The 22571-nt window shown below is 41.0% G+C and overlaps 1 protein-coding gene across 1 annotated transcript in view; it reads left to right on the plus strand.

Annotated features, from left to right (window-relative positions):
- The window catches only part of LOC109398826 (protein slit), a 707963-nt gene that overhangs the window by 650538 nt on the left and 34854 nt on the right, over positions 1–22571 (plus strand). Inside the window, 3 exon segments of the mRNA XM_062856890.1 lie at positions 469–540; positions 11193–11264; positions 11785–11856. Of these exon segments, the coding sequence (XP_062712874.1) occupies positions 469–540; positions 11193–11264; positions 11785–11856 (216 nt within the window).

Below are 22571 nucleotides of genomic sequence, written 5' to 3' on the forward strand. Positions count from 1 at the left end.
TTGTGCAACTGCGTTTCCGAGTACTTGGTAAACACTTATTAGGTGAAACTGACTTCAGAAACATGAATCTTCAGACTGTTCTGTTGTTCTTAACCCGCTGTGGTAAACCGTTATAGGCTCTCTTTACGCTTTACGCGTTATTGCCTTTTCAAGGCAATGTTTAAAATTGCGTCCCCTACCTGTCCTTTTCCGTATCCCATCTCTAATTCCTTTCTCTCTCTCGTTCGGGTAGATGATGGGTAGGCTCATATTATTTATATGTACGTGTAATGTAATAATTGATTGGGATGCAAATAAAGGTTCTACAAAAAGGAGTGCCCCGATCGCATCCTATTTCCTTCGAATGAGTCCAAACAAGCATCAGTACCACACCAACCATCATATTTAGTTCCACTAAGGACGCTTTCCTAAAAGCAGCAGCATAAACTAATTTCCGTTCTTTTTTTTCTCTCTCCTCTTGACTTACAGCGACCTCCAGGGCAACAACATCACCGTCATCTACGAGTCTGATTTCCTGAGTCTGTCGAAGCTTCGAATATTGTAAGTATAAAACTTGAAACTCATTAAATTTTGGAAAGTAATTTAGCATCGCACCCACGCCCTGTATTCACTCAACTAAAGGGGGGTGCATGGACTTTGTCGACTTTGCCCCACCATGCAATAGCTATAGTTTTAAGTTACCAACATCAAACGACAAGTGCTGGCTGGTTGGCTGCTGCTGCTACTACCGGATTCGTTTTATAGTGGTGAATAATTAAATTTCATGTGAATCAGCGCCACTCAAGTACTTGTAATAGTATTACCGAAACTTTTACTTTAGCCTCCTCGGGTAGTGGCAGGCGCGGCAGCTGGGAACCAACTCGACAGCTCATTGTAGAACGATGATGCTTTCAAACTAATTACATCCAGTCAATTTCCGTTTCATTAGAGAGAACGGCAAACTGTGCGCCGCAAACTGTTTCCTCCGGCTGGAAGCGATGGAATCGTTTGACATATATGTAGTTATTGGTTTATTGGTGAAAAAATTACATCGATAAAATTCTTATCAAATTATCGGTTCAAAAAAGTTATACAGGGCATAACAACACAAAATGAATAGCCCAATAAACTTACGTCAAACTGTACGTCCTTAACAACGTACCATATCAAACGGTGTATATAATGACATTGATATATCTGCTTATTCGTGGGAAGTATTACTGAATGAATCATGGAAGAAATCATTTGATAATTCTTAAAAAAAAATCTGAAGAAATCCGAGAAAGAAAGAGTGCAAATCCAGGAAAAGGTCCCTGGAGGAATCCATGAAAAAAACTGAAGGAACTTCGGGTGAAATTCCTTAAGGAATCTTCAAAAGAATCCCTGAAAGAATATGAAAATGAATTTCTGGAAAAAATCTTGGAAGAAGTCCCTGAAAGTATTCCAGGAGGAATCCCTAAAAGAAAGCATCCCAGGGCAATGCGCAACGAAATATGCTTAAAGCATATTTCGTTGCGCAATCTTTTGTGAATCATAAATGATGTAACTTACTATTAGGTACGGTTGCCCAGGTTCGAAATACCAACTTGTAAAACTAATAACCTGCAGCCACCATTTGAAATCGATTGGAAAAGTCTCACCAATAAAATCTACAAAACCGAACACGATCACCTAGCCTATCATCCAACCGTTTTCGGCGACCTGTGTCTCCTCGGACACAGGTTCAACAAAACGATATTACACATGTTATTTGAATAATGAGCTCGTTAGTGAAAGCTACCAGCGCTAAATCAAACCCAGGCCGGGGTGATGAAGTGATCGCTTTAGGGGTGATAATAAATTGGACCATAGTGAGGCACCGTTTATAAATGAGCCTGAGCCTGCGCGGTGTCGATCATATTTCCTGTGTGCTCTCGTCGTCATGACTGCCGCGCCGAGCCGAGCGCCATCCATAGTGATCTATGCGGATCTTGGCAGGGTGCCACCAAATCGTAAATAGTTGGGAAACTTTCCCATAGACTGCGGGTAGCTCGCGACGGGACCCAGACAATCCGTAATTAATTATACATATTTTGGTCGACATAAAACAATGATTGGGTATTAATTTATTCACTGTTAAATAGTAATCTTTATTCAATAGGAACTATCGCCATACAAAGAAAGATAATCCTGTTTAAATGAACTGTGATCGTTTACAATTCATTTTCGACAGCATTTAAATAAAAATTGGAAAAGGGAAATTTTGAAATACTTCACTAATTTTTGAAGTAGTTTGTGGCTTCTTCTTTTTCTCAATGAATTCCTTTATGTTATAGGTACAGGAAAGTGTTGTTTGAACTGGTGTTCATTATTTCCTTTTTGGCTCCACCTGCCCCGACCTTGCCGAGGAATCCCTTTCCAACCACGGGCTCGGATCCAACCCAGTAGATCGACATCACTACAGCAACGCTACCAGGATGTGCTTCTCGCGGCCACTTAATCGCTGTAGGAGTCGATTTTGACCGCAGGGCACCGGTATAACCTACATAGCCGACACCGAACCCATGGACCACCTCTTGTATAGCGTCTGCACTAGCCATTCTCCAAGTCCACGCACCACCTCCTCTGTAGCTCCAAGACGATGTGGGTGACAACCATTGAAACGGCATTCCAGCCAAACTCATCCCTACACATCCTCTGGACAAGATTGTCCGGAGTTGTGCCCTCCCCGTATGTGGCAAGCTAGCGGTCACGCATTGTGCGAAAATGCGGGCCTACGAATAAAACGTGCTCAGCCGTTTTCTCTACCATACATAAACACCATACATTTGAGGAGATAACGCAAAGCGCATCGTGTCACACGGTAAGGTACGCGTTCGCAATTATCAGGCACATCAGCCTATAAGTATTTTCCAGCATATCACTGTAGCTTTCGGTACTTAACGCAGTGCCTCACGCCGGGCCGCCATACCTTAGTATGGACGTAGCGACACTAACCAGAATACACCTCAGAGCTTTTGGACATGCGAGACAGTGTCACTTTAGCTTTGAAGGCTCTTTTGCAGGCGTAATCAACGTGGCTACCGAAGGAAAGCTTATCTTCAATCATCACCCCCAAGTGTTCAAAGGAGTGCTTTAAAGTGATAGTGTAATTGCCTACAGTGATCACCGCTTGCTGCTCCGACTTTCTGTTGTTCACGACCACCACCTCAGTTTTATGTTGGGCCAATTTCAGTTTCCTAGAGCCCATCCACTCCTCCACAACTGTGATCGAGTGGTCAACTCCACTTCGATGAATTCACCGTAGACCTCTAGCGTGATATCGTCAGCGAAGCTGAAAATTGCCACTTGCACCGGGAACTCTAACTGCAACACCACGTCTTACATGACATTCCCTAATACCGGATCCAATATGGAACCTTGCGGAACTCCACTGAGGTTATGTGAAGCACTTCCAACCCAGCTCTGTATTGTAAAGTAATACTCGATTCTGGATGTAGCTTCCAAGAATCTTGTACAGGTACCCGCTTATCCCCAAACACAGGAGCGAGTTGGCAATAGCCGCCCAACTGGCGCTGTTGAACGCGTTCTTTAGATCCAGAGTCACAACTGCACAGTAGCGAATCCCCCTTCTCTTACGCTGGAGTGCTATCTTGGCGGTTTTTGTAACCGACAGGAAAGTGTCTACGGTTGACCTCCCCTTTCGGAAGCTGAACTAGCTGCACGAGATATCATTTACACCCTCGGTGTGCCTCAACATGCTATTGTGGATGATCTGTTCGAGCACCTTCCGCACCGTGTCAATCAAGCATATTAGTCTATGCCGGGTCTCCGGGTGGTTTCCCCGCCTTTGGCAATAGAACCAGACTTGAACATCTCGGAAATCTCTGCAATAGCTACTTTTAAGGCCAAGTTCGGAACTTCGCCCGGGCCTGGGGCCTTACTTACGCTATGGGACTTTGCTATCCCCGCAAGTTCCACATCGGTGATTCTTCCCTTATCGCCAGCCCCAGTCCCCGGCTGTCATACGAAAGGAGGCCAAGGGCTACGACCATGACGTGGAAAAAGCCCCTCGATGATCCTCTCCAACATCTCTGGAAATTGCACCGTAGGAGACATTACACCTCTCGTCTTGGCCATCACAATCCTGTAGGCATCACGCAACGGATTCGCATTGGCGCTGTGACAGAGACCCTCGAAGCAGGAAGAGCGAAACGAACGGCGGGTGGTGTTCGCCGCTGCAAAAGCCGCGCTCAAGACCGAGATAAGAGCAAGCAAAAAGGCCTGCTTTGAGGGTCTCTGTCAGAGTGCCAATACGAACCCGTGGGGTGATGCCTACAGGATCGTTATGGCCAAGACGAGAGGTGTGATGGCTCCTACAGAGCAATCTCCAGAGATGTTGGAGGGGATCATTGGAGGACTTTTTCCGCGTCATGATCCTAGTCCTTGGCCTCCTTTCGTAGGACAGCCGGGGACTGGGGCTGGCGATGAGGAAATGGTCACCGATGTGGAACTTGCGGGGATAGCTAAGTCCCTTAGCGTAGGTAAGGCCCCAGGTCCGGACGGAGTTCCGAACCTGGCCTTAAAAGTAGCTATTGCAGAAGCTCCCGAGATGTTCAGGTCTGCTATGCAGAAATGCCTGGACTAGGGAGTTTTCCCAGAAGCTTGGAAGAGGCAGAGCCTGGTACTATTGCCAAAGGCGGGGAAACCACCCGGAGACCCGTCGGCATATAGACCAATATGCTTGATTGACATGGCTTCCGGAAGGGGAGGTCCACCGTAGACGCTATCTTGTCGGTTACAAAAACCGCCGAGAAAGCACTCGAGCCTAAGAGGAGGGGAATTCGCTTTTGCGGGGTAGTGACTCTGGATGTAAGGAATGCATTTAATAGCGCCAGTTGGGCTGCTATTGCTGATGCGCTCTTGCGTCTGGGGATACCGGAGTACTTGTACAAGATTCTCGGAAGCTACTTCCAGAATCGCGTACTAGTATACGACACGGAGGTGGGTCGGAAGTGCTTTCACATAACCTCAGGAGTCCCGCAAGGTTCCATCCTGGGTCCGGTGTTATGGAATGTCATGTACGACGAGGTGTTGAGGTTAGAGTACCCAGTGGGAGTGGTGATTGTCGGATTTGCCGACGATATTACGCTCGAAGTCTACGGTGAAACGATCGAGGAGGTGAAGTTGACTACCGACCACTCGATCAAGGTTGTGGAGGCGTGGATGCGGTCCAGAAAACTGGAGCTGGCTCACCACAAGACAGAGGTGACGGTTGTTAACAACATGCAGTCGGCGCAGCAGACGGAGATTAGTGTAGGAGAGTGCACTATCCTGTCGAAGCGCTCTGTCAAGCACTTGGGCGTGATGATCGACGATAAGCTTACCTTCGGTAGCCACGTCGATTATGCCTGTAAAAGAGCCTCCACAGCTATTGCGGCACTGTCCCGGATGATGTCCAATAGCTCAGCGGTGTACGCCAGTAAGCGCAAGCTTCTGGCTAGTGTTGCTACGTCCATACTTAGGTATGGCGGCCCGGCGTGGGGTACCGCGCTAAGTACTGAATGCTACCGACGGAAGCTGGAAAGTACTTACAGGCTTATGTGTCTGAGGGTTGCAAGCGCGTACCGTACCGTGTCACATGACGCTCTCTGTGTCATTACTGGTATGGTGCCCATCAGCATTCTTATCAGTGAGGATATGGAGTGCTTCGAAATGCGCGGCACAAGAGGCATACGCAAGACTGTCAGGATGGCCTCTATGGTCAAATGGCAGCGCGCGTGGGACAGTTCCACCAAAGGAAGGTGGACCCATAGGTTGATACCGAGGGTAGATAGTTGGATTAATAGGCGCCATGGGGAAGTTTCATTCCACCTGACATAGGTCCTTACAGGTCATGGTTGCTTCCGACAGTATCTACACCGTTTCGGGCATGCGGATTCTCCCGAATGCCCAGTGTGCAATGGTTTAGAGGAAACGGCGGAACACGTTTTGTTCGTGTGCCCGCGTTTTCGCACAATGCGTGACCGCATGCTTGCCACATGCGGGGAGGACACAACTCCGGACAACTTGGTCCAGAGAATGTGTAGGGATGAGATTAGCTGGAATGCCGTTTCAACGGCTATCACCCATATCGTCTGGGAGCTACAAAGGAGGTGGCGCGTGGACTCGGAGAATGGCTAGTCCAGATGCAGTACAAGAGGTGGTCCAGGGGTTCGAAGTCGGCTTCGTAGGTCATACCGGTGCCCTGCGGTCGAGATCGACCCTTACAGCGATTAAGTGGCCGCGGAGAGGAAGTCCCGGTAGCGGTGCTGTCGTGGCGTCAGTCTACTGGGTTGGATCTGAGCCCGCGGTTGGAAAGGGGTCCCCGGCAAGGGTCGGGGTAGGTGAGACTCTGCTGTCTGCAACCTACGGATGCAGCTGATAAGGCCTGAAGGGTAGTGATACCCTTGCCTTCAGCAGGTCAGATCGGGTTGCATGTGGGCATCAGTTCTTGATGTCCGCTCAGCAGTAGGGCGCGGGCGGGGTTGACCCTGCCCGCCTTCCGAGGACAAAGGGAGTGGCGAGGACCACTCGGGAAACTGGCTAAGCGCCAGCATGCTATCGTGATGGACTCTCCAGTGCGAGTCATCGATGTTCGTTGCTGCTAGGCTACGGCAGCTAACCTTGAGGGTGCGATATGCACTAGCCCCTCTCTGAAGCAATACCTTCTTGGTGGTTCCGGAGAGACGTAGGGTTTGGCGACCATAGGAATGTGTTTTAGTGGGTCGAGGAGAGAGTAGTCCTGGCTTCTACCGGCATTGTAGAAGACGGCCTCATCCCCACACTACCCTAACCTTCCTGTTAGGGTGTCTGATGAGCAGATTTATCCCCCTATGGTTTAGAAGGAAAAAAAAAAAAAAAAAAAAAAGAGACCCTCGAAGCAGGCCTTTTTTCTTGCACTTATCTCGGTCTCTAGCGCTGTTTTGCAGCGGAGAACACCACCCGCCTTTCGTTCGCTCTTCCTGAGATCATGCTCGCTTCATCCGCCACCTAGCTGGTAGACAGGCATGGCGCAGGTCCGCAATCACTTGAATCCACCAGTAAGCCGGTGGTCTCCCATTTCTAAGCTGGACTTGCCTAGGCGCGGTCGCACGCGAGAGCACCGCTACCAGCTCATCGCCGTCTAACCCAAGTAGGTTTCGCTCACGGCGAAGCGCCTCCCTAAATACTCCTTCGTCGAAGTATGATGTCTTCCACCTGCGACGACTTGGCCTTGACCTAGCCACCTCTTCCTCTACCCGCTGCCTGCAGTTGTTGTAGTTGATACTCTAGCGAACCGCCAGATGATCGCTGTGAGTGTAGCCATCGTCTACTCTGCAATTTGAACGACTTGTTAAGCGAGGACTACAAAAAGTAACATCAATAATCCACTCCGCACCGTTCCGACTAAAGGTACTCTTGGTGCTGACATTAGCCAGGTCGACATCTAGTATGACCAGAGTCTCCAGCAGAATTTGACCCCACTGGTTCGTAAAACGGCTTCCCCATTCCACGGCCCAGGTATTGAAGTCACCCACTATTAAAACCGGCCTTCGCTTAGCCCAACCAGCACGGTGGTCATACAGCACAACATCTGCGTGAATTGCTCGATCGGTCACTGTGGAGGCACAAAACAGCTACAAAAGAAGACCCCGTTTACTTTGGCAACCACGAAGCCCTCATAGGTGGTAGACACCAACTCCTGGGCGGGGTATTTACCCGTCGCACAGTGGAGCACCTAGTACATCAAAACTGATCAAAATTATTTTGACGTATTTTCACAGCCCAAATGCAACCCAAATTAGTAATGAAACGTGTTTCATAGTTTTCAATGAACTTTATAACAATAAGTTCACCTAGCAGTGAGAAACAACCAATCTAGCCGACTTCAACCAGACCTTTTTTTAATAATACAAGCATTCCATAGAAAATTGATATAGTGTGTCTCCGAACATCGTGATATTGGATGGTTTTGTAGTTTATCGAAAATAATTAAACCCGTATTTTTTTATTTCGTCATTAGGTGACCAAATTTAAGATTGTAAAAATCAAGATTTTTCGAAACTATTTTTTTTTTTTCAAAAAACCACAGTTTTTGAACCAGTTGACCGATATTAAACTTCTTTTTTTATTGAAAGCTGTTAAATTCTAGTTTTCAACAAAAAATACATTCAGAGGGCCAAATAGTGTTTTAGGCAAATAATATCATATAATAATATAATTATCATGATTTTTTCAAAGAATTGCAACTTTTGAAATCTGAAACATCCGGAAGGATTTCTTTCTGCATTTGAAAGAGGAACAATAGTTTTATCATACACTGAAAGAAGATTTCCCGGAAACAGCCGGAAAATCAACTTATTTCATTTTGAATGTACGGTAAAGGATTCCATGGAATTTTTTTTCCAATTTTTCATATATTGTATGTAAATTTAACGTCAATTTGTTTAGGTTTCAAATTAACAGAATAACAATATTAACCTTCTTTAACAAACTGCATCTTTGAATTGATTGACTATCAATTTTATTCACTTTTTACGGTCAAAACTTGCACGCGATGTGAGTTATATCAAAGAAAACGGATAAAATTCAGCTTCACTAAACCTCTTCTGATAAGCGTAAACAAAACATTTGGACACTGCTTGGCTGTCAAACGATTACACAATAACTACACTTGGCAAAAACACAACGGAAAACCCAATTACTTTATTTTGAGTTTTTTCACTTATGATCAGGTTTTGATATGATTTACTCCAATGTGCGTCGTCCATATCGCCGTAATTTTTTCGAACCCATCCGCGACCCAATTGCCGTTGCCGGCTGGTACTTGGTATGGGTCCGCTATGATGGCGATATTCCTATCAACCAGATTCGGATTTCCTTTGTAGTGCTTTATCTGACGATAGCGATCGTCATCGATTCAATACAAATCGATATCGATTCATATCGAAAATCTCTCATTGCTTGACCGGGATCCGTCCCCCACTCAGAAACAAAGCAGTTACTGAGCTGCGTCACAGTGATTCAGGTTCAGCTACGTTACCTGTACTGTGATTTAATAACTTTGGTGCCTGGCCTTCAAACTTTGGACCACCCGTTTGGTGCCTGTTGTTCACGGATTTCCCGGTACAAACAAGACAAATGGGTGGACTCGTGCAGCTTTGTGCCTTATGGCCTTCGGCGCCGCATCTCCTACACAGCTTGCTTCTGTCAGGGCCTTTGCAGTCCTATGACTTGCATCCTGGTTCCAAACACCTAAAACCAACTTCCGGTAGCTCGTGGAACATCAGATGAAATACGCACAAGCCTACCTTAATCCTCCCTACTTTAACGGACTTTTTTACGTCCGCCACAGGTTGCTGTTCAAAGGCTATCTGTGTCTCTGCCGGCCCCTTCCATAACCGAACGTCTGCGGTGGCCACCTGTACCTGGCACTGTTGCCGCAGTGGCGTGATGAGCACTTTCGGTTCGGTGACCTTGTCTAGGTTCTTCGCGCCTTCAGAGTCGCCTCTGCTGTAAGAGCCCTCACCTCGGCCCTTTGCCAAGGACCTCTTCCTCCAAACTATTGTTGCCACAAAAGTTCAGCTTATTGGACGCAGTGGCTTAAATTCCCCAACAGGGGAGGAAAAAAAATTGTTGGCAGCGCCTTTGCGTTCCTTGTTGCGCTTAAGCTCTAGGATCATTTCACCCGTCCGAGTACATCTAATACTGCGTACGGTGCACATCAGTTCCCAGATCCATGAGCTGGCTTCACTTCGCGTCGCCTTCAAGACGTCTGAGTACTTGGACTGTTCGGTCTTGATGGCGAGCGCGTCGCCTTTCTCGCACTTGGCACCTGCTCTCTTAAGCCTTCTTGGTTTGGTGTCCCTGCGCAACTGCTCATCTAGCGGTGTTTTCATCTTCCTCTTCCGGACGACCTTCGTCCGAGGGGTCCTACCCTTAGTTAACCCTACTTAGTTAACCTTACTGTGGTTGCTGAGTGCCTAACAACGGTCGCAACCCCCTTTTCAGGCCCACCCTTTCCAGCTTTCCGGGACGCCTGGATGTGGTCCGACTTGCTGGCATTACTGCCGACTTTCGGGTTTAGTATTCTCCTAGCCTTCCGGGCACCGACAGACACCTCCTCACCTGACGGCTGCCTCACCTGCTTCTGCGAGTGCTTATCAATAGCAGTCGCATCCGCCACACATTTTGGGCTTCCTGCGAAAACGAAGGCCTTTGTCTGGGTAGACTTCGTAATTTTTGGTTTCGCCGGTTTTGCCGCTGCTGCAGTTTTCACGAGTCTCTCGTGATCTTGATTAGCATCGTCAATCGACTTACGAACAGGGCCCTTTAAAGGTCCTTGCTTATGTTGGACTTCGTGGACGCAAAGTCAATGCTCTTACCAAGCTGCTGTACAGCCACCTCCATTGCAGACAGCCCATCATGATTTTGCTCGATGGCCTTCATCAACCACACTCCATCCACTATCTCCCCCAGCAGGCTAGCCAGGGAATGAATCGGAGCTCCTACACTGAAGTTGCATGCGCAGCTTCCTGTTCATGACTCCTCACTTCTCCTTAACGGAGACCTAGCCAACCCACTTCTTGCAAAGTGGTTAGCCTCGCCACTACCACCTCCACTTGATATTTTTTGAGTTCATTTAATCCCACGAGTAGCACGGGAAACAAGGTCCACCACGCGAAATACGAAATACTGTTGGTGTGCCCAGGTACCCCATAGGCTCTGATAACGATCTTTTTCACCCCCTCGACCACTCATTCCTCGGCACGGGGCGCTTGTCACCTTGAATTGGGGTTGCCAATCCTATTCTTAATCGGCGACCACGGGGCTGACTCGCAAGCAGGTGGGTTCGTCAAGCCGCGGGACTGTAATCCCTGCTGCCCCGCCCCATAGGATGGGAACGGGTTAGTGGGTCGGGGATGTAGTCCTGCTCATTGGCTGTTGAAGGTGGTATCTAACACAACACTACCTGAGCCTTCCGCTCAGGTGTCTATTGAGCAGATGCTCCCTGCATTACTTGGAAAAGAAAAAAAAACTTCTACTTGTGCGATTTTTGGGTTGAACTATTTAGCGCGAAGCTTCTGAATTTCCAGAATATCTACAAGTATCAAGCTAGTATTTGTTATTCTACTCAATCATGAAGTAGCAGCTAGCAGTAGCAGATCCGACGCCTATACCCTCATACTTTTTTTTCTATTTGTCCATTCCAGGCAGCTGACTGACAACCAGATCTACACGATAGAAAAAGATGCGCTAATCGATCTTATTTCCTTGGAGCGATTGTAAGTATTACAGTTCTACACTACCACCAAAATCAAAGAATATGTTTCGAATTCCTACACGCACCCGCCTGCACAGTCACGCTTCCACATTGCTTTCTATCCTTTTCCTTCCGCACTCATTCACTCGAAAACACAAATTGACGATAACAGGTGCCCTGTACCACGAGCCGTCAATTTCCCTAATTGTTCCATAAAGTCATTATCGTAAAATCGATTTTATTAATCTCTATCACACTTCTCGCGCAATTTTGCTGCTTGCACTCCAATTTTTCCAAGCTGTTTGTAGCTGCTGCTTTTCATATTGTGTTCTGTGCACCAATCGGTGAAGTTCTGATCCATTCCCCAAACACCATCCGAACCGCCCCCGGAGTTCCCCACCCAAAAAAAAACTCCCAATCATAATGAATCGTTTTGCTTTCATTTCGGTGTGTTATTTTATAATTGCTCTTTTCCCCTCCGGTTTTTTCTCACACCTCACGCGCTCTCTTTTCTCTTTTTCTTTTTCATTCTTTTTTTACAGGCGACTTAATAGCAATCGCTTAAAATCAATACCAGATAATTTTTTATCAAGCGCTGCTAATTTATTACGATTGTAAGTAGTAGGATACGTATGAAATGATTTATGGTTTGATATCATTGTTTCGCCCTGAGGCTACTCCAGGCAGCCCATTGCAGACCGAGACCGGTTGCCGCGTAATTCGATTCCATCGCCGGCTTCACACCCGAGACCCGACAGTAAATAGCGCTGGTGGGGCTGCGGCGGCGATGGTGGTTCGAATGCGTGACTTTGGTCTTTGGTGATTTTATCGGTTTTATAGTTTAATTAATTTGCACAGTTTGCTTATGGCTGTCCGTTTTGTTTTTGCTTCATGAATTATGCGATTATTCCACGGAATTTTGGTTTGGTTTGCATGTTTGAGTGAAATCGATTTCAATTTCTTGATTTTGCTTTGGCTGACCAAGCCATGTGGGAAATTACACTGTACAAATCGATTTGTTTTTATGTTGGTGTCATATATCGTCGGTTTTGTGCAAGAGGACACAACTCAAAAATTTAAATTTTCAGAAAGAACTACTTGGGGAATTGTTGCTCTCAAAACACCCATCAGTATTTTTCTCACTCAATTCATCAAACTCTCAATTTATCCATGTTTTTGCCTTATAGATCTTCCTTGGGTCAAAACCAACAGAATAAAACTAAGACGACCCAAATTGGAACTTCCGTTCACAAGTTATGCGCAGTCCCACGTATGTCACTGCATTTTTATATATAAAAAATTTTAAAACACTTTTTGAAAAACTAACTTGTTTTGAGTTTTCCTTTATTGAAAAAAATAATAAACATGTGTGAATTCTACAAACATTGAAAAAAACTTATATGAAAATTTCCATAGCTTTTCAAATTAAAACCTTAAGATATAAAAGTTTTTGAGTTGGGACTCTTGTACGAACTTGACTATTTGTTAAATGATTCTGAGTGGTAAACTTAATCGTATAAAAAAAATGATAACTAAATATATTCTTGAAACACTCATAGTTCCTTCTAAATAATTCACAGTAATGTGATAGCTCACTATTCATGCATTTGTTCCTAAAGTTTACGAGTTAACATCAAAGTCAAGAAAGTTCACAAAACTCTAAGAAAAGCTACACTTCAATGCATTATTCACAAAAACAAAATAAAAAGGACATACATTGCACAAATACAAATTTGAAGTAAATAAGTAACCAAAACACTTCCTACACTAGCACTTGGAGTAGCCAAAGCGAACAAATAAAAAAAATACATCTTGGTTCTAACTCCTATTTAACTAAATACTTATCTCTAAAACATGAGCATTTTACGGTTGTTGATGAAATGCGTAATAAATTTTCCGTCAGTCTCTAATTTTCCTCTGTGCTGATTGCGTTGAAAATTCTCTGACAAATTTTTTGGGAAAGATCCATCAAATACGTCAAACTAAAATTAAGAATTTTCAACTCCACCGTCCGTAGAGGTTTTGCTTATACTTAATACATTGTTTTCACACTTTTACAAACCTTTCCACAAAAGTAAGGCACTTTATGGATGTTCCCGTAGAAGATATATTTGGCCTAACCTTTGGCTTATTTACTCTGGAAGCATACCGAAATAGCAAAAAAAAATAGAGTAATTAGTAACAGACTTCCTTGAGCGTTTTTGGTGGAACTGACAACTGAATTTCTTAGGATGTATTAGGCATAACCACCAATACACAGCAAAAATTAATTAAATTTCAACGAGCTGTAATCTGATAGAAATGTAAATGTACACGAGTTGAAACTTGTGTTCGATTTAATTTTCTATTAAAATTCATGCACAAACCTGGAGCATGCATTTCAATTCAAATTTACAATTTTATTTATTTGATTTCCAGTCGTTGTAAAAATAAATCGATATACCCTTATTTTTCAACGAAGACAACTTGAATTTTACATGAACTAGTACATATCAGTCAAGTCGAAAACAGTCATGGCGGAGTGATAAAATCTTCAACTGAACCATCTTCGTTTGTGAGCCGCATATTTCACTTCCCGGCCTTTAAATCCATTGTACAAATTGTCAAAAGTAGTGGAAATGCATAAGAGCAACAAATACCATCGTTTGTACTAGAGGACTAAAACTTGAGGTAAGCAGAATCAGTGTAAATGTCTATCAAGAGTTTCAATCCCATCCATCCACTTACAGCCAAAAGCGCAAAACCCACATCGGTTGTAGTTCCAGGCGACAGCAATTGAGCGTGATTATCGGAGGAAGCAAATCCGCTTTCAAATTTATTGCCCCGCAACCTGGACAAGTGATGACAACTGCTTCGGAAATATGATTATGTGTGCGGCAGGATATCAATTCAAAACACCTCCAGCGTCAGAATAAAAGATACATTTTAAACGAATCCCGAATCTCACGCTGTTGTGTATTCATTTACTGCTGCCCTGCCAATGATACCCGGGAGGGGAATGCATTTTCAATGGGAACGGTGGGAACAAAAGAAAACAAACAAGCATGACGTCGTCGGACCGCGTGCTGCGGTTCGTGTAAAATTCAATGACGTTTAATTTTACATGAATCGCTTCCCTTTCCAAGTCGTGTAAATTTAAAGCTCGATGGAATTTTGCATTTATTTTTATGCTCCAAATATGTGCATGAAAATAAACTTAAAATTACATTTTTATTTTAACTGTGTACTATTCTGGGAGGACTCGAAGAAGAAATTCTCTGTGAGAATTACCAAGGCAATTTCTAGAAAAAAAATACTCAATTATAAATGTTTGTACGATTTCTGTGAAAATTTTATTGGCGATTGTCCAGGAAGTATTTCTGACAGATTTCTTGACAAAAAATCCTGAGGAAAAATACAAATATCTAAAAAAAAAATCAAGAGAGAAATCTGTCACTCGCATACACAGTTGAGAGTTATTAGTGGTTGGGTAAAAGCTACAGGATACGTTTGGTCGTTCTTCATGATTCAAATTACATAAATAGAGAAATTTCCGAGTTTGAGCCAAAAATATTGAGATTTATAGGTGGTATGAACAACTCAATTTTTGAGTAATAAAGGTGCTTTCACTACAAGTGCCATAATTTTCTCAATTTTCAACCGATTTTAAATATTTTTTAATGAATTTCTTTCAAAATGATTTTTGAATAGACTCTACATAAGGTTTTTTTTCCAAAAAACCGTTAAAACACGCATTTTTAAAGAAAAATCATAATTTCGATTAAAATGAACAATTAATTCTAAATAATAATATGGAAGCATATACTTTCAATTTTTGTAGTGTTTACAAATTATGTTCAATGTTCATGTTCAAAATGCAGGTAAAAATACTGTAAAGAAAATCCTTCGCTGGTTCTTAATAAAAACTGTTAAAAAAAATCGTCCTAAACTTAAATTTTACGTGAAAAAAAAATCAACTTTTTAAGCATGCATTCGCAGTTTTTGGTGAAAAATATCATCAAAAAGAATACTTGAACGCATAGTTTGTTCAGGACCTTTTCAGGCTAGAAAAATATCTGCAAAGCACGCTAAAAGATTTGAAATTGGCCAAGCAGTTAAAAAGCTGTCAAGCCCTACAGTTTTTTTTTTTGTAATAAGAAGGAAATAATACAAAACATCTTGAAAACACATATTTTTCGCGATTTTGGGAAAAATGTTCTAGGATAAAAGCTCCCTTATTATGGGAGTACCCTTGGCAATACCTTTCAGAAGTTCAATCGGGAATTGTGCTAGGAACTTCTTTAAGGAATCCATCGAAAGTTTATTAGAGAATTTCTGCCGGAGTTGCTTCGCGAAATCCTCCTGAAATTCCTTTGGAGTGTTGTGAGAACTTCCAGGAGTTTCAGATTTATCCTAAAGTTCCTTTAATAATTTCTTCGTGAAATTCTTCGGAAATTACTTCAGAAGTTCCTTTAAACTGTTGCCATGATTTTCTTGATGAATACGTCCTGGGTCCAAGCGTTTTTACGATAATTTGTCCAAGAGTATATTCGTTACTATTCCAAAATGTATCTAAGAATTTATACGAGAATTTTTCCAGGAGTATAGAAATTGATTCAAAAATTCCCTCGGAAATTCAGGAGATCCTTTAAAAATGCCCCTAGGAGTTCTTTTGAGGGCCTTTGGGAACATTTTCTAACATTATTTTAGGCTTCCGAATTCATCCAACGAAAAATACAAAAATTAGAAATCAAACAAACAGCGCTTCAATTTTTTGTTTCCAGAAGGTTGAAATTAGGAGCAGCCTGCACAAAAAATGGAACAATTTCCCTATCTTATCGTAATTTTACTAAAACTCCTGTCAATAATTTACCTCAAATATATTGCGACATTTGCACCCATTTAGACTCGGCCGAAATTCATTATCATCACAGTCGAATTTCGCACACGACTTCGCAGCGGCTGGCATACACAAGTTCGGTTGAGTTCTTGACAGGGGCGTCGGATGCACAACAGGTAAACAAAATAAGTTTGATTAGTGTGAAATTTCGCTGGAAAATGATGATTCAGTGGATTCTCAAATTATCACAGTAGTCTAAACTGAGAAACCCAATATAATTCTAGTAATATTATTTCTAGTAAAGAAAAACTTCAATCAATCCCGCAATTAATCAGCAACGAACTTTTGCAAATACTCAGAGATTATAACCTAAACTTCTTCAGGAACCTTATCAGCGTTAACCAATAAATTTCGCCAATGGTTTTGAACAATTACCCCCCGAGAATTTGGTAAAGAATTAATCTTAATATCAAGCAACGAACCCTGAAAGAATGTCGAAAATTAACTCCTTTTTTTGTTAATTTATTAGAATTACGTTATTTGGCCATTTCTTTTTTTGAATTCTCTCGGTAACGGCTTTGGAAATTTGAGTGACAATGACCTTGGGAATTTCTTCAAAGAAGATTTCGGCAATTTTTTTTTTTGAAATTTCTTCGGTTATTGAATTGGAAACTACTTGGACAATTTCTTAGCATATTTTTAGCAGGAAATTGTTACGGGAGTTTCTGCCAATTAGTTTGGGAATTTTCAAGCATTTTTTATTGCTTCAACAGTAGTTTTAATATTTTCTTCGCAATGCCTTCAGGAATGAATTCGGCAATTCTTTTGGGAATTTCTTCGCATATTTGTTTGGATTTTTTAAGCAATTCATTAAGAATTTCGGGCATATTTTCTGCAAATCCTTTAAAGAATTTTCACATCAATGCCTTTGAGTATTCCGACGGCAATTTTTTGAGAAATCTCTTGGAAATCCCTTTAAAAATTCCTTGCAGATGTAATTTACAAAACTCCTATGAATTCATCAGTCAATTTCTTTGCGAATTCTTCAGTGATGTTGTTGGAAATTTTTGCGACAGTTTCTTTGAGAATGTCTTCGGCAATTCCATTCGAACTTGCTTTAAAACATTCTTCAAGAATTTCAACGACAATTACTTTGAAAATTCCCCACATAAATATCTTTCAGGTTTTTTGGATTTTTTTTTTTGAAGAAAAATTACGCAATTCTTTCAAAATTCCTTTCACAATTCATTCGGAAATGGCTTCGCAAATTCCTTCGCCAATTTCTATGAAAATTCCTACAGTTATTCCTTTGAGGAGTCCATCAGCAATTGCTATAGCAATTTCACTGACATAGTCAGTGAAAAACCGTTCGGGAATTCCTAGAGAAATTATTTTGAGCATCATTTCTGAAATTCCTTCTTCATATTTTTTGAGAGGTAAGGTACACCGGGGCAAGTTGAAACGGGTGGGGTAAGATGAAACAGCGGGTTAACATGATGATTTTTAATGATGATAAGCAATTTGATTGAATTGCCAATTTGATTAGTAATTCGATCGGCACTCATTCCTTCGGAAATTTCTTTGGCATTTTTTTCGCAACTTCTATAGAAGCTTCCTCGGCAAATCCAATGGGAATTTCTCAGGTAGTTTTTAGAAACTTCTTCGATTTTTTTTCTGTGGCAATTCTCTTAAATTCCTTTGGAAACAGATATTAAGCATTTCTAACTCAAAACACGAAAAAAGTTGCCATGTTTTATTCGATATTTTTCTGCTTCAAAAAATTATAATTCCAGAATGGTTTGTTGGATTGAAATAATGTCTTCGAAAATGTTTGAGGATATTTAAGGATATTTACAGAAAAAACACACTGATTGTAATATTCATCGCGCATCTATTGAAGATGTCATGTAATTTCAATTTTTGATTGATTTGTCTTTATTAAAGAGACTTTCAGCCCTTGGCTGGTTCGTCTCTACATTCAGTTTAAAAAAAAACCTATTTATTATCTTTCTGTAGAAAGCTGATTTTCAACCTCAAAATTTTCCAAGTAGCCCAGGATGCTCAAATGTTTCTGACTATTTTTTTTCGTGTTTTTAGCTTACATCATTTCGAATCCCACTCCCGACAAACTCGCAAAATGTGAGTTCTTCCTTCGGAAGGGAAATAAAGCGTGGGTCCCGAGATGAACTAGCCTAGGGCTAAAAATCTCGTTAATACAGATAAAAAAAATAAACAAAAGCAAACAATTTGTGAGATTTTGGTTATCAAAAATTCTACGTACAAGTTTTAACGAAAATGTATGCATATTTTTTCTAACATTGAACCATACTTCTTCTAAATTGCTCGACGTTCGCATTGGAACTTGGTCTGCCTCTCTTCAACTTAGTGTTCTTAGAGCATTTTAACAGTATTAATTGAAGGGCTTTCTTTGCCTGCCATTGCATGAATTTGTACATTGTGTGGCTAATAAAATGATACACTTTGCCCAGGGAGTCGAGCAAAGTTCCCGACCGGAACGGGAATCGAACCCGCCATCTCCGGACTGGCGATCCATAGCCTTAACCACAAGACTAACTGCAGACCCCTACCATACTTAAATTATAGCGAAATTTTGAAAAATCAAAAAAAAAATAAGAAAAATTTATGGGGTCTTGTGAAATGTTCTTCGAGATTTTTTTTACTGTTTTACAGCTTTCATAAAAAAATGTTTGATTATTACTCTAGTGAATGTTCAGACCGTCTAGAATAACATTTAACAAGGCTCATTTTTGTGAAAAAATCTTCGGAAATTCTTTCAGGAGTGTCTTTGAGAATGTGTCGGAAAATCATCTTAGAAAACCTAAGACTTTCTTATAGCTCTATAGGAGATTCTTTCAGGGGAATATTTGGATACGTTTTTGTATGGTATGGTTGAAATTACACCCGGATGAAATACGGGGATGAATTCGTGACAATAGAGGGAACTTCATTGCAATCTGATTGATGTATATTCATCATCTGCTGTCATGTTTATTCATCATCATTGAGAAATATGCATAAACTGCCTAAATATGTGCACAAACAATAAGTTCCATGAATCGCGTCAAAACATTTTTGTATCAGTGTTTCAATAGTTGTTATTATTCTTTTTATAAATTTTCTAAGAAAAAAATGTTTCAGACTTCTTCACGAAATTTCGTAAGAAGCTCCTTCGTTTGAACTTTCCACTGGAACACAAAACAACAAACAAGGTACCGTAATCCGGGGTAACATTGATCAGAATTTTCAATCTTTCTTGAATAATTCTATTGTTTAAGCAAATGTTGCATGTTTTATATTTTTTTAAAACAAGTACTGGATCTCTGATTATGTGATAAGCTACTCGAAAAAGTATTGTAAAACTTTTAAACATGTTTAAATAGGCTTTTTATTCTAACTTTTGATATTGTCGATTTGGAGTAACATTGATCATATCAGTGATCAATGTTCATTTGAGTTGAAAATACCCTTACTTACTAAAAAATTCGGGGTCGCTGATTTCGGATATGTTGTCAAAATTCTTACAAGTTATGTACTTTTTGAATTATTCTAAGATTAAAATCCTCCAAACCGCGCATAACGCCTAAAGGTAGGCAATGTCATAATTAATTGATAGCCTATTTTTAATAAATCGTATTTTTTATTGAAAAATAGCATTTTCATAAAAGTTTCGTTTATTAAATCCAACTCTAGGATATCATATTGAAGTATTACAGTGATTTTGAACCCCATATTGTATCTAGTATTCATGCCATGCATGATTGTTTGACAATGTATTTCATTGCGTTACGAAACACAGTTATGGAAAAATCGATTTATTTCAATGTTTATAAAATTCAGTTTGCAAAAAGTACATGTCATTTAATAGCTAAATAACAGCAGATTACGATATACCATTCGATAGAAGAAACTGAATCAATGTAAAATGCTTGTTTGAGCATTTCATGAGGTCGGTCAAGCCGATCAATTACCCCGCTGATCAATGATACCCCGTTTTACGGTACCTAATTAATGAAAATCGATTTGCGCTACATGAAATTAATAAGATACTTCCAGCAGGGAAGACATCGAATAACTCATCAAACTTTCAAGAATCGTGTAGAAATTTGCTGTGGATTTTCCCCAACAAAGCTAATAATCTGCATAATAGTTTTAGACAAAAAAGCCACTAATATTCTCCAAAGAAATTTTGAAAGGTCTTACAAAGAATTATTTTAAGATCAAGCGAGAAAGCTTCAAAGAATATCGACATGAAAGTTGAATCTTTTCATTATTTTCTTTACTAAGATTATGCGGTTTTGAAAAAAAAATGTTCAAAATTTAAGCGTTATAGCTTGGTAAACAAAAAAAAACATACTTTTGTAAAAACTAAGCTCAGTATAGCTTAGGTAAGATCACAGACAAGTAGTCTGGTGGCCTTCACAACCAGAGGCTCGCATCGTTTTGTTTGTGTTGTAGCGCCTTCTGCTGATGTTGTTGTACAACGCAGTGTATCTTGAAAGAAGTCCACCAGGTGACGGCAGAGTTGCGTAATATCAGTCTTGTCAGGTGACTACTGATATTGCACCATCGTCACTAACACTCCAGGCCGTTCAATATCGAAATGACAATGACAGGTAACGACCTGATATTGACCCGCACTCTAGAATACACTCATTGCAACTTATGTGATATTTTAGTAGTTTTCGCCAAAACTCAAACTTTTTTGTGACCAACATGCAAAACATGTTATTTTGTGCTACATATTAAAATATCATCTTGGTAAATCTTCGTTTGAATTTTTAAACGAATTTTAGAGATGGCCTATCAGTGATATCTACACACCATCACACTATCACAGTCAGTCCAGTGCTGATAGAACAAGGAAAGCGACGGTGACTCAAAAGAGCGCACGCTGACTTGGATCGCGGTCGGCCTATCAAAATAAGCGATTTGCTCACCATTGACAGTGACAGAGTGCAACTCTGGGTGACGGTAGTGGACGATGGATTTTCACGAAAATGGTTCTAGATGTTACGTCTGTTTGTCTGTGTTCAACTATCTGTCATGACACTTTTATGCCAATTGTGCTTATCCCAAGCAACACACATGTTATATAAAAGTCACGACAGTGCAAGTTTTTGTTGTATAGAAGTTAATCAGACGTAATTCAAACATAAATAACGTCAAATAAACTTCTATACAACCAAAACTTGCGCTGTCGTAACTTTTATATAACATGTGTGTTGCTAGGGATCCTTGGTTAGAATCTAAGACATTCAAAATGTCTTCCAAATTACCTGAATTTTCTGTAATTCATCTTCTTCTTGGCGTAACGTCTCAACTGAGACAAAGCCTGCTTCTCAGCTGTATGAGCACTTCCACAAATATTAACTGAAAGCTTTCTTTGCCAATGATTATTTCGAATGTGAATATCGTGTGGCAGGCACAAAGATACTTTATGCCCAAAGAATTAAAGGAAATTCCCTTAACGAAAAAATCCTGAGCCGACTAGGAATCGAACCTGTCACCCTCAGCTTGGTCACACTGAATACCCACGCCTTTACAGCTGTGGCTATAGGAGCCCTGAGTTTTCTGTCATATTTTTCAGTGTTCAGTGAAACATAAAAAAGCAAGGTAAAGATAATCTTACACATTGCAGTTTCTACTCCGTGACTGACTAGAACAATAGAAGTTGTACATAGAAACAATTTTTACGAGATAGGGAATTACTGATAGTTCAACAACCGTTGTTACTAGAAACCGTGTAATCCACAGCATCCCCACAGTTGTCTCGCGAAGAAGTATTTGTTAGTAGGGTAAGGTGTGGATCTTGGAGCCACCATTGGTAGGTGATATGATCCACTATAGTTATATAAAAATATACGTCTCGAGCAATTCTGATTCCGCATACCACACTCGCGTCCCCATCACTCTACCGAAAAAACATAAAAAATCCATAAAATGTTCTGAAAAAATCGAAAACTGAAGAACTTATTGATATTCTTAACTAAAATTCGTCAAAAATGTCACATTCGCTATGTCAGCATATATCTCACCATTTATATCTAGCGTACCCATTACTTGAAATTTTACTTGTGATGTGATGAAATTAGGTATATAAACACAATCATTGAAAAAAATATCGGTATCGTCCAATTTTTCTAGAAAAAAAATTCCTAAATTTTGATATTGAAATTATTTATTTATTTATTTATTTATCACTGTCTTGAATTGTAATACAAATTCCCCAGACTGCATATTAATCTAAGTTCCTAATCCTATTTTTAAAGACAAACTTTGAAATATGAAAATCGAACAGAGCACAAACACTATTAAAAGCACGAATACATTTGTCTAATGGATTATTGATGCCGTAGCATGTCCTATAAAATCTAACAAACAGAAGGTCACGGTCACGTAAAAGTCGGGAAGGAGCATACAAAGACACATTTTCTAACAAAGACGGACAGTTAATGTTGCCTACTAACAGATCAAATATAAACAATCTTT

Source organism: Aedes albopictus, chromosome 3 (assembly GCF_035046485.1).
Source record: "Aedes albopictus strain Foshan chromosome 3, AalbF5, whole genome shotgun sequence".
Lineage (NCBI taxonomy): Eukaryota > Metazoa > Arthropoda > Insecta > Diptera > Culicidae > Aedes > Aedes albopictus.